This window comes from Orbicella faveolata, unplaced genomic scaffold, assembly GCF_042242905.1.
Source record: "Orbicella faveolata isolate gen_17 unplaced genomic scaffold, um_ofav_v1 contig_47, whole genome shotgun sequence".
In the NCBI taxonomy this organism is placed as follows: domain Eukaryota; kingdom Metazoa; phylum Cnidaria; class Anthozoa; order Scleractinia; family Merulinidae; genus Orbicella; species Orbicella faveolata.
Window position 1 is genome coordinate 13,955,001 of NW_028301577.1, and position 12,007 is coordinate 13,967,007.

At 37.9% G+C, this 12,007-nt stretch overlaps 1 protein-coding gene across 1 annotated transcript in view; it reads right to left on the reverse strand.

The window, feature by feature from the left end:
* The window catches only part of LOC110054290 (clathrin heavy chain 1-like), a 47,868-nt gene extending 36,059 nt beyond the window's left edge, over window positions 1–11,809 (reverse strand). Inside the window, exons 1-5 of the mRNA XM_020760669.2 lie at window positions 11,601–11,809; window positions 8,584–8,791; window positions 3,203–3,352; window positions 2,614–2,732; window positions 2,090–2,251 (exon numbers count right to left, since the gene is read on the reverse strand). Coding sequence (XP_020616328.1) covers window positions 2,090–2,251; window positions 2,614–2,732; window positions 3,203–3,352; window positions 8,584–8,791; window positions 11,601–11,642 — 681 coding nt within the window. The 5' untranslated portion in view covers window positions 11,643–11,809. The remainder of the gene's footprint in view (window positions 1–2,089; window positions 2,252–2,613; window positions 2,733–3,202; window positions 3,353–8,583; window positions 8,792–11,600) is intronic.
* Between the last annotated feature and the right edge of the window lie 198 nt (window positions 11,810–12,007).

The window sequence follows — 12,007 nt, forward strand, 5'->3', positions numbered from 1 at the left end:
TAGCAGTTACGTACACTTTTCTTGATCGAAGAATGGAGTGTTTATCAAAGTTTCCATGACATGCGGATTACATTGAGTTTACAATTTTTTCTGCGAGTAAAATTTCTGTGTTCCGGCACATGTCGGCAGGTTGCTTCCACGAACCGCATTCATTTTCTTTTGAAAAACGTTATCTTTTAGTTGTACAGTGGAACCCTGCTCTACGGACACCCCGATATTACGGACAGTTTCGTTTTCCCCAACGAAAAGCTCATATATTTTTTCTAAAATTAACCTGCTTATTACGGACACCCGTTAATACAGACAACGGACACTTTTCTGTGTCCCGAGCGACAGACTCTTATACATCGTCAACCCCACTTTACGGACACTGTTTGTATCTGTGCATTGTCTATTGTCACTGTCATGATTATGTGCTAATTAGAGATTTTGTACCCTGGTCAAATTATGACAGATTTCGGCAGGTTAGTACAATTTTATTACGAAATGAAACAGTGGCAAAATAGCATGACGCATTTGACCAGTTCTTTCTTCCAGTGCATTACCCAGTCTGCAGTCCTTATATAAAGTTTTCTGCCTGATACGCTTACACAAAAGTTTCACTTTCTTGGTCTTTCGCTACAGTCCTTGCTTGTAGCCTTCTTCTACATTGATGTCTTATGCTTGCCACCATCAGCATCGGCCTCCGTTCGTATTGCTGGATTGTTGCCAATGTCTATTAATTGTTCAAGTAAATCCACGTGCTTCCTAGGACCATCAAAGATATAAACACACGGTATTTCCATACCAAGGCCTCCACCCCAATTAACTGCTTTTCCACATACTTCAACTGATCCTCGATTAGTAGGCTTTGAAATAAAATGGGTGACTATACCAGTGCGGTTTTTGGTGTTTGCGAGGTGATGTGGCATGTGGCCGATAACTCGACTTTCCTTTAGCACGGTGACTGCGTTTTTGTCGTCACCATTTCCCGGCTCTGGTTGCAAAGGCAAAATTTCACCGAGAGTGATACAGTTAATGATTTGTAATTTACAGTACAATTAAAACGTTTTGTTGCCGTACAAGTGTCGGCCTTAGTGTTTGTATCGATAAAACATGTGTCCCTGACTTTTTTCCGAGGACCCCGGTTAATACGGACACCCCGTTAATACGGACATTTTGGCATGTCCCCTTGGTGTCCGTATTAACGGGCTTTCACTGTACTTGGCACAAATTGTTTGCTCTTTGACGATGGGGTTGTTGAAGCTTCTATCCCCAAATCTATTTGACAGAAAGCAGTAAATTGTGTGGCCAATTGCAAAAATAATGTTTGTTTGTTTTGGCTTAGTCTCATCTAAAGGTATACGCACGTATCTTGTATACACGTATTCAAAATAAATAAAAATCTCTCTTGCTCTGTGCCAAGCTGTCATGCCATTGAAAACAACAATGACCAAAGAAAAGAAGAAACAACAAGTTCGCTCATACATACTAATGAGGCATACGCACATATACTGTATATGCAGATGTGCATATATGCATACACGTATACGTGTATTCGGCTGATGTGAATTATGCGTATATTTTGGTTCGCATATACCTGAGCTGCACTGCACAAGTACAGGTAGCTCCTTTAAGCAGGTTTCTCTGTATGCACTAGCAAGAGATCAAGGAACCCTTCATCTAAGCAAAATTCCATGATAAATTTATTTGATCTAGCAAAGAGCTAACATATGACCAAAAAATCAGCTTTGCTCTATAAATTCCAAAATGGTAGTTCATGTAATGATATTTATTAATAATTGTTCAGGGCTGTCATTCAGGGCCGAAACCCGTAACATCTGTTATGGCTGAGTGTGCTTGTTTTCCCTTAATGCTACAGGTGAAATTGCCTTCTGTTGATAGAATTCACCCACAAAGTAACTAGTTTGTTACCGGTGTGGAGAACCAGGCTACAGGTGACTTAAAACTTAATGAAAACCCTGTGGTTCAAAGTATTGTTTTTTAAAAAAATCGTACAACTTTCAAACACTAAATGTGCCTCAATTGAAAGATTGTGATAAACATTCATCACAAGGGCTTTGGTGCACAATTAACAGATCCCTTATACCTTTCCTCCTTGTGCTCCTCTTACAGCAAAGCTGAAAAGAGTGGATTCCTGAGCATTGCCTTCAATCTTGAACTGCATAAAGGCGGCGGCATGCCCCTCAATTGGTTGACTGACTTTTCGTTCTGTTGAGTAAAGCTGCATAGCACCTACCACTCGGTTTTGCTGGAATAAAATCAAAGAGCTTTTTGACCCAACACCTGAGTTCATCAGTTTACTGTTCAACACCTTACAGAATTTTGCATTTGATTTCAACCTCTGATCATGAGCAGCATTTTTGCTATTTCCCCAAGGAATGCATATATAAAGTTTTTGACAGAGGAGAGGTGTGAGCCTTTCTTCTGATGGAGTCTTTTTTCCAACTTCAGATGATTATGCAGGATATAATGCTTGGCTGAAATTTCTTGCTGACAGTCTTTGCCCAAAGTGTTTTCTCTGTTTTCACATTTTACAAGTTCTCAACTTCATAGTGATTTTATAATAACTAATCGCAGCCTGTTCTTTCATATACTCAATATCATAGGTACCTGAGCTGAAATGCCAATCAGGAGGAGCCATGTGGCATCTTTGTTTGTTCTGTAATTTATTATCTGACACCCAGCAAGACTTGAATGGCGGTCAAACATCTTGTATGGCTGAGAATCACCTGATTGTGAATCGTAAATAGTAACAAGAGGAAAGGTAAATGAATCACATGTCTTTATTGTTCAATACACAAAATGTTTTCCTGGCCAATTGTTTGAACTCACACATTACAATTATGTTGCCATGATAAAATGAAACCTTCTTGAATCCAGCATTTTAGCAAATGATCATCTCTAATAGCTAGTTAAGGCTTCAGATCATAAAGCCCTTTAATTAATTTGTCATTATGATGTTGATCAGACTTTCGGTAGATTGTAGTTTTGTCCAAAAGTTACAGTACCAAGGTTCAGGGCACCAAAGACAAGAATGTTACTTAATTCACTTTTTTCCCCTCTTTTTATGTACATGTATGTACTTCCCTTCAAGCCTTCACGAATCCACTCGATGTCACTGATTGATTGATTGATTGACTGACTGACAGACAGACAGACAGACTTGCTGATGAATTGATTGATTGATCCATTGCATTACCTTCCATAGACCAGTGATAAACAGTAGTTTCTGTGACAAGAGCAAGGGTGTTGACATTAATCCACTTCCAGAAAGTGACATCCTCCACCATGGTATGTGCCTTCATCTTGCTTTTCATTTCAATGTTAAAGATCTGAAGAGTTCTTCCAGCTGGAAATGGAAGGGAAAACAGAGTCCTTGAGACAGGGCTAGAAATAATTTTCCAGCAGGCGCTGGTCAAGTTGTCCGCTCAAATCTACTTTTGCTTGCAAAAGAAATGATTTTGGCTGGAAAAATGCTTAATGTCAAGGAAGTACATTTAGCAAGCTTTCATTGTAGAAGTAGCTCAAATTCAGTGCAAAAAGTACCGAATACACAGCATAACCGCAATGTTCAGTTAAATTGATATAATTACACTTTTGCGTCCCACTATCTCTTCCTATCGCTTCTGCTATTCAATTTTTATTTAAGCTTAAGTGATTCATGCAAACTAAGTCGTTATTTTTAATTCCACTTTGATATAGAAGACTTAAGTTTTAAGATACAAGTTAACAGGCATCTGTTTCGCTTTCCACATTATGTTGCAACATCACAATAAGGATTGAAGTCAAACCTCCCCACAACTATAGAGAGGTGGCTGTTATGGGGAGGTAAGGTGTAATAAGACACCTTTTTTCAGGGGTGCAACATTTTTATCTTAAGAATGTAAATACATAACACTATCAAAATACATCTATAAAACAGAAACTGAACAGAAACAGAGACTACAGATGTGCTAAAAAGGAGGTTTTGTATACAGAGAGGTTGCCATTAGTGCACATGCGACTGTATTAGCATACACACTGATAGACACATGCCACACTGGAAGACTTTTCTTTTTTTTTCTTTCCCAATGAATCATAAATAATGTACAACTTAATTTAGAACTACAACACTGAATCAAATTTTCCTTTGAAGTGTTATCGACTAGACAACATGTCCTGTCATCCAACAGTCAACAGACATTGTCTGTTGACTAGCTGTTACGGTATTTTCCTGTGTATAAGTTGACCCTTCATGCCCACAAATTCAGTCCAAATCAAAGACCTCGACTTATACACTGGTCAAAAGTTGAGAGTAAACTCATTCATCCAAAAAGTCAGAATTCATTAGCACTACACAGTTTTCAGGGTTAGAAAATCCACAACAAACTTTGTAAGTATTAAAGCGAAATTTAAAGAGTACTTGTAGCAACACTTTTTCTTGATTTCAAAATGTTTTGAACTTACCTTTCCTAGCTTTCTACACTGCAATTTAACATTGCAGTTCTTGAGGACTTTTTGCTTAAAATTTGACAACATTACATTGTAGTGTTTTTCAGTCCGAAATACAAGGAGAAATACAGAAGGAATTTTCCTATATTATGGTAAAATCCCACTTTCATTCTCCACTGTTTTAGTTATGGGTTGGGCAGGCCAGTGGGATGTTCTAGCGCCTTGGGGATGTGACTGCGGTTGCAGCCCGCAGGTTTCGTAGGCACCTTCCCTTCACTAGCGACTTGGGCATAAAAGATCTAAAAGATCTTCTTGTTTTAAACATAGGCATGCAAGGCATGCAAGAGTGAATAACATATGCTTACAAACACTCAACAAGATTTTGCTTTAGGATTGGGATTTTTTGTTTAGCTATGAGAATTTCCTTTTCAGTACCAGCAAAATCTCATAGAAATATTGTTCTTAGAATAGAAAAATTTTGTGTATGTGTTCAAATTTTCATGTCACTCAGAAAAAAATTTCTTCAAAATATCGCCCGATATATCATGATTCTTCGCCCCAAATTTCTACGATATTTTGCATTCTTTTGGCACAGTACTGTACATATCTTCTGGCATCTTTCTTAATTTTGGAACATTTGGAAGACCTCGGTTTTATTCTACTCTAATCAAGGATTCTCTGTACCATAGACCATTGATAATGTGGCAGTCTCATCTTTTTTGTCTCTCTCTATATTTCTATTTTCATTCATTTACATTTGTTACTACGCTCTTCTTCTTACAACCTTGATAAATCTCCTGACACACTAGTATGCTCCTCAATTGAAGGGGTGAGTGCAAAACCATGCTAAGTGACGATTTGGGTGAAAAAAAAAATTTTCGCGAAAGGGCTTGAATTTTTGCATGTGGTCTTCAATGTAATAGAAAAACGCGGCCCTGTATTTTTGTCGCTGGTTTTTGCTTCATTTTCGAGTTATAACGTATGCAAAAATACTTGGCTTTTCCTAGCCATGTCTTTAGGAGTTTATTTGTTGAACAGCAAACAGGCAGACTGTTTATAGTGTATGAAGTCAAAATCAAATCTCACAGCATATATAGAGCGGAAATCTGGGAACAGATTGTTTACATCGGCTATTGTGACGTGAGCACAACACGTGAATCAATCGAGCGGCAAACGAAATACCATCGAACTAAAAAGAGATGTGCCGCATTAGAGCTCTGTCAACTAATATCTTAAGCATTGTGTTAAAGTACCTTGTGTGCCTGCCTGGTGGTTGAGAGGCATCATAAAGCCTTGATAAACCCGTAAGTCATCAGCACGTTTTAAAGAATCAAAATGTGTTCTGAAACTTCGAAGGTAGCTGATATACCGTAATCGTGTTATCGGCGTTCGAAGTCAGATCAAGCCAGGCAGCAAAGTCCAAGAGCAGTTCTTGCCCAAGAAAAATACCCTATCGTGAGTTGTGGCCCATTTGCCAAGCGTTGCTAGTGTCAAAGTTTGGAAAGCGAGAACTGGTTTTTGACTTATAAAATTTGTCTTGTATCGACCGCCATGTTTTCCCGCGCACGAGGTGTAAAGACCCTTCCCGGCATGCATTGCGATCACGTTCTGCTCGCGTTTCTCGAACTGGTAACTAGATTGTTTCGGCTTTTTTCATTTAAAGATAATAATGGCCAACAAGTAGCGATCGATTGTAACATAGATCTGTGATCCAGGTTGCTTTGATTTTATTTCATATCGGCATGATTTGTAGTGTTTTGAACTTCTGGGATCAGCGGACATGCAGATGTATGGAGACCCGTACGTTGCGCAGAAGGGTTAATTTGTTAAACTGTCAGGCGGTGCGTGACATAAAGCTACGATCGCGTTTGTCGAAAAATATGTATTTATCTCGTGATTTTTAGCCATTTAAGATGTTGCTGTATTTGGAAAAGTGCTTATTTGATGTTTATTTGTTCAGTGCAGATAGTCATTGTCCCAGATAACCAAAGTAAGTTCCAGATGTTAACACTATTTTCCGGCCGCCATATTTTACCTATTTAAACCTAAAATCAACATTTTTGAGCTTATACGTTGCGTGAAATTAACATTTTGCTGTTTTCTAAGTGAAATCAACATCCTTGCTGTCACGCGTTAACGTGAAATCAGCATTTTGACCTACTTAGACCTGAAATCAACATTTTTGAGCTTATACGCTGCGTTAAATCAACATTTTGCTGTTTTCTAGGTGAAATCAACATCCTTGCCGTCAAGCGCTAACGTGAAATCAGCATTTAGACCTATTTAGACCTGAAATCAACATTTTTGAGCTTATACGTTGCGTGAAATTAACATTTTGCTGTTTTCTAAGTGAAATCAACATCCTTGCCGTCAAGCGCTAACGTGAAATCAGCATTTTGGCCTATTTAGACCTGAAATCAACATTTTTGAGCTTATACGTTGCGTGAAATTAACATTTTGCTGTTTTCTAAGTGAAATCAACATCCTTGCCGTCACGCGTTAACGTGAAATCAGCATTTTGACCTATTTAGACCTGAAATCAACATTTTTGAGCTTATACGCTGCGTTAAATCAACATTTTGCTGTTTTCTAAGTGAAATCAACATCCTTGCCGTCAAGTGCTAACGTGAAATCAGCATTCTGACCTATTTAGACCTGAAATCAACATTTTTGAGCTTATACGTTGCGTGAAATTAACATTTTGCTATTTTCTAAGTGAAATCAACATCCTTGCCGTCAAGCGCTAACGTGAAATCAGCATTTTGACCTATTTAGACCTGAAATCAACATTTTTGAGCTTATACGCTGCGTGAAATTAACATTTTGCTGTTTTCTAAGTGAAATCAACATCCTTGCTGTCACGCGTTACGTGAAATCAGCATTTTGACCTATTTAGACCTGAAATCAACATTTTTGAGCTTATACGCTGCGTTAAATCAACATTTTGCTGTTTTCTAAGTGAAATCAACATCCTTGCCATCAAGTGCTAACGTGAAATCAGCATTCTGACCTATTTAGACCTGAAATCAACATTTTTGAGCTTATACGTTGCGTGAAATTAACATTTTGCTGTTTTCTAAGTGAAATCAACATCCTTGCCGTCAAGCGCTAACGTGAAATCAGCATTTTGACCTATTTAGACCTGAAATCAACATTTTTGAGCTTATACGCTGCGTGAAATTAACATTTTGCTGTTTTCTAAGTGAAATCAACATCCTTGCTGTCACGCGTTACGTGAAATCAGCATTTTGACCTATTTAGACCTGAAATCAACATTTTTGAGCTTATACGTTGCGTGAAATCAACATTTTGCTGTTTTCTAAGTGAAATCAACAACCTTCCCGTCACGGGTTAACATAAAATCAACATTTAAACCTTTTTTGACCTGAAATCGACATTTTTGAGCTTTTACGTTGCGTGAAATTGACATTTTGCTGTTCTCTAAGAGAAATCAACATCCTTGCCGTCGCGCGTTAACATGAGTCAACGTTTTAACCAGTTTTGACCTGAAATCAATAAATTTGAGCTTATATAAGTTGCATAAAATTGACATTTTGCTGGTTTCTAAGTAAAATCAAAGTCCTTGCGGTCACGGCGGGTCGATCCTTTGTTATAATAAACCGAGGCGAGACTTCGACTTATAACAAAGGCTTGGCTTGGCTATTATAACAAAGGGTCGGCTCTGTTTATCATAACAAAGGCCCGGCTTCGTTTATTTGAAGACCTCGGCGGGAAAAGGGCGCTAGGTATTTTAATCAAAAGTGAACTTTGTCGAAAACGCTTCAAATTTTGTATGCAGTTTTGTTTAGGTATGTTTAACAATGTCCCGTAGTTTTTCCACTAAGCTTTGCTTCGTTTTCGAGATATTGCGTATGCAGAAAAACCACTCGGTTTTCCTAGCGGCGTCTTTATAAATGAAGCAAAAACCAGCGACAAAAATACAGGACCACGTTTTTCTATTACATTGAAGACCGCATGCAAAAATTCAAGCCCTTTCGCGAAAATTTTTTTTTTCACCCAAATCATCACTTAGCATGGTTTTGCACTCACCCCTTCAATTGTTAACTTGTCTTATCTTCTCCCTTTACATGTTTCTCCTTGTTCACTTATCTTAGATACATTGTAATTTAAAGTGAAGTTAACACCAACCTTTTAGTGCAATGACCTTAGATTTTGGATTCATAATAGCAGAGTCTGCAGAAATTGGTCTTCTTGTTGGATTATTTGCATCCGCTAAGTCAATAATGACCACTTGAGCTGTCTCGCCAACTTTTTCCCGCACACAAATAAATTTGTCTGACTCCATTGTGAGGGTGGAGAAGCCAATGTTAGCAGCATTTATGCCTACACTTTGCAGCTGAAACAGAAATAAAACCAGAACAATTAGTAAAAGCAATTTCTCTTTCAATTGTCACATTGGAGAACAATGCAATTCTCCTGGCTGAACAAAGACCACAACAGTGAGAAGGGAAAAGTAGCAGAGGTAGATTCTCAATCCAGAAAACAATTAAGCAGACAAACCACTATCCTTGCCAAAAATAAGCCAACAGGGAGAAATGTATTGGTTGATGGAGCAAGTGATCAAAGCCAAAGTGAAAGTTTTACTTTGGAATGGGGATGAATATACCTCCAAAGTAGCCTACCAGTGCTGCTAAGATATAAATTTCACAAGCCAGGAAAAGGGGGGCCCTTCTATTTACAAGATAGCATGACAAGCATAATGTGGCATCTTTGACAAATGTTATACCAGAAAAAGGATGTCTATACAGTTTTAACACATATACATGGAGGTGTAGATCAAGATGATAAATTTCAATCTTGGAACACCACTGAAAAATAGTTTCAAGTGCTAGCAATGCATCTTTTGGTTCTTCTTCAATGTTGCTGCTTACAATGGATGTATTCTATAATATGAACCCCAAAGAAGCCATCAGCAAAAACGATTACAACCACTTTTCAGTTTGAGTAGGAAAGCACCTGATAAAAGGCTACTGGAAAAAGACCAGCAAACCAGAAAGTGTGTAGCTAGTGCTGCAGTGTGTTGGCCAAAAAAAACAGTAAAAGGCTATCCCATGGAAACAAAAACCTGGTGTCAACAGTGTGGTGTTATGTTATGTTAAGTATTTTTATAATTTTTCTTCGATTTATCGAATTAGCAAAACATGTAAACACATGTTTACATTCTTTGCAATGTACATTTTGAAAAAAAAGTTACAGTTTGGCCTTTTGACCCTGCAGAGGTTTGGAACTCAGACAAAGGTAATGGTGAGAAATTCAAATTGTTAATGAACAGAAACTTGGAGCAACTTTACTTCAACAGCCTTTTTAATCTTTCTATTAAAAAGAACAATATTTTGCAACAATTTCCCCATTGAGTTTAGCCTATGGATAACTCTCGCCTTACAGACACCCTGCAATTATGGATAGAAGCTACACCCCCAGCCGAAACTACAAAAATGTACAATTTAAATAACTCCTTCTATTACGGACTCTTTCTACTGTGAAATTGTGGACATTTCATGTGGTCCCAAACTAATTGTTCCTCTAGACTGTTATAACGAACATCTTGGACATATTGAATGACATGATCATTTTGGGTTTTTGGAATGTTCACTAGTTTGTACACTATATTGACCTATATTATATGATTATTTATCAAAGTAAAAATTTAACACCCCACTGTTGCAGACTCTTGATAATATGGACACCAAATAGTAGTCCCAAGGATGTCTGCTATAACCAGTGTTTAACCAGTAGGTTTTGTAAAAAACCATCCTTGGCCCCCCAACTTCAAAATTCAATTTTTTTTCTTTCACATTTTCCACTGCTATTTTATTTCATTCAAGTTAAACTTAATTATGTGTGTCCAAAGGACAAAATGGGCCCAGTGTTTGTGCGTACTATGAAAGTTTTATATGTATATGCGCATGATTTGTGTGTAAATGCGACCTCTGGCTATAACTAGAGTTGAGGTATAATGGCCCAAATTCTACTAAGCATGCATGTTTTAAATTTTGATGAATTCTTTGTGTGACTATATTTATTTATTTGACAAATGTAATATTATTTGCCTTGTCACGATTATGATTACCATTACGATTTCTTTGAATTGCTGCTATCCTAAATATGGCTAAGGAAATCACTGCTATATTTCAATAGTTTGGCCCCATTTGGCTTTGGTACTGCCCCTCCCCAAACAAAAAAACAAATACTAGCTATGGTCCTGAACACTACAGGTCTTCAGCTTAGCATAGCTTCTTCTAGTTAAAAGTTTGTTGAACATTTTTATCAAATTAAAATTATTTTTTTTAAGTTGACAAGGTACCTTGCTGGATAGTGTTTGTTAGAACAAATGTATTGAGAGGACACTTACAAACAATAATTGTCCAATTTACCTAGTTAACTGTCAAAGACCACAATCTGAAGCACACTTCTGCTGAAAATGGATGTTAAATTTCTTTTTTTTTTTTTGGAATTTAAGAACAGCCAGCAAATGCAATATAATTTAATGACTTCTAATAAGCTGTTTTTCAGTAGCTAAAATAATTAATGTACAATTTTACACCAAACACTTATGTCAGAACATTATAAACTAGAAAATCTTTATATGAATGACATGTCGCAAACTACAAACGAAGGATATTTGTTCGCCTCCAATTCCCCTTTCTAACTTCTAAACGACCTTCCCATCAAAGGATGCATATTTTATTCAACACTGCGAAACAGAGCTGAGAGCCGACACAGGTAAATAAACTTCTTTGATAGCAGCGTAATCAAAGTACAGGACCAAAGGTAGGCATTCTTTAAAGAAATCACTTACAACGACGAAATGGCCTAAAGATGTTACAGAATGTTTAAACTGAACGTACGGAAGATAAAAGAGCGATCAAAAGCTCTGGTACTAGATTTACTGTTTAAGTAGCCATAATCGTAGCTCAAGTTCCTGTTCCCGACACGAACACTAAACATTTCAACATGGTGTAAGCCTACGCCAATCAGACGCATTTTCCAATAGATTATCAGCAGGCGCACAGAAGGAGCGACAGAAATTCTTCTTCAGAGTTCAAGCAACTTTACGGCCGTTCGATTCACTGTGATAGAACCATGCGCTCAACAGAGCGAAAGGAATATATAAGTAAGCATTAGGATCAAACCCGCGCACTAACCTGGAGATGTTCTTGAAACCTAATCGGTAAAAGCTGCGCCATTTCCACTTAATTTATCCACAGAGCGTCCAACTAGAGACTGAAGTACTAGGAGGAGCCAAAAGACGCCAATTATACGAGAAATACGCGTAGAAATCGAATCTCCGGTCAGTGCTTGGTACAAACGAACATGGAGGACTCGCTGGCAGCCGGTGTGGTCTCAGGAACGAGGCTTGAGGGAGGTGCCACGTGAGAAATATGGCGGACATAGGGTCACGTGCTACATCCTAGGCCTGGAGTTCCTGGGTCAATATTCCTGATCTCTGAGGTCCTAGCCTTCAACGTTTGATTGAGTCGTCGAAAACAACTTTTGGGACTATAGTTTTCCGTGTCTCTCAGTTTGCTGTGTTTTTCATAACAGAAAGTTT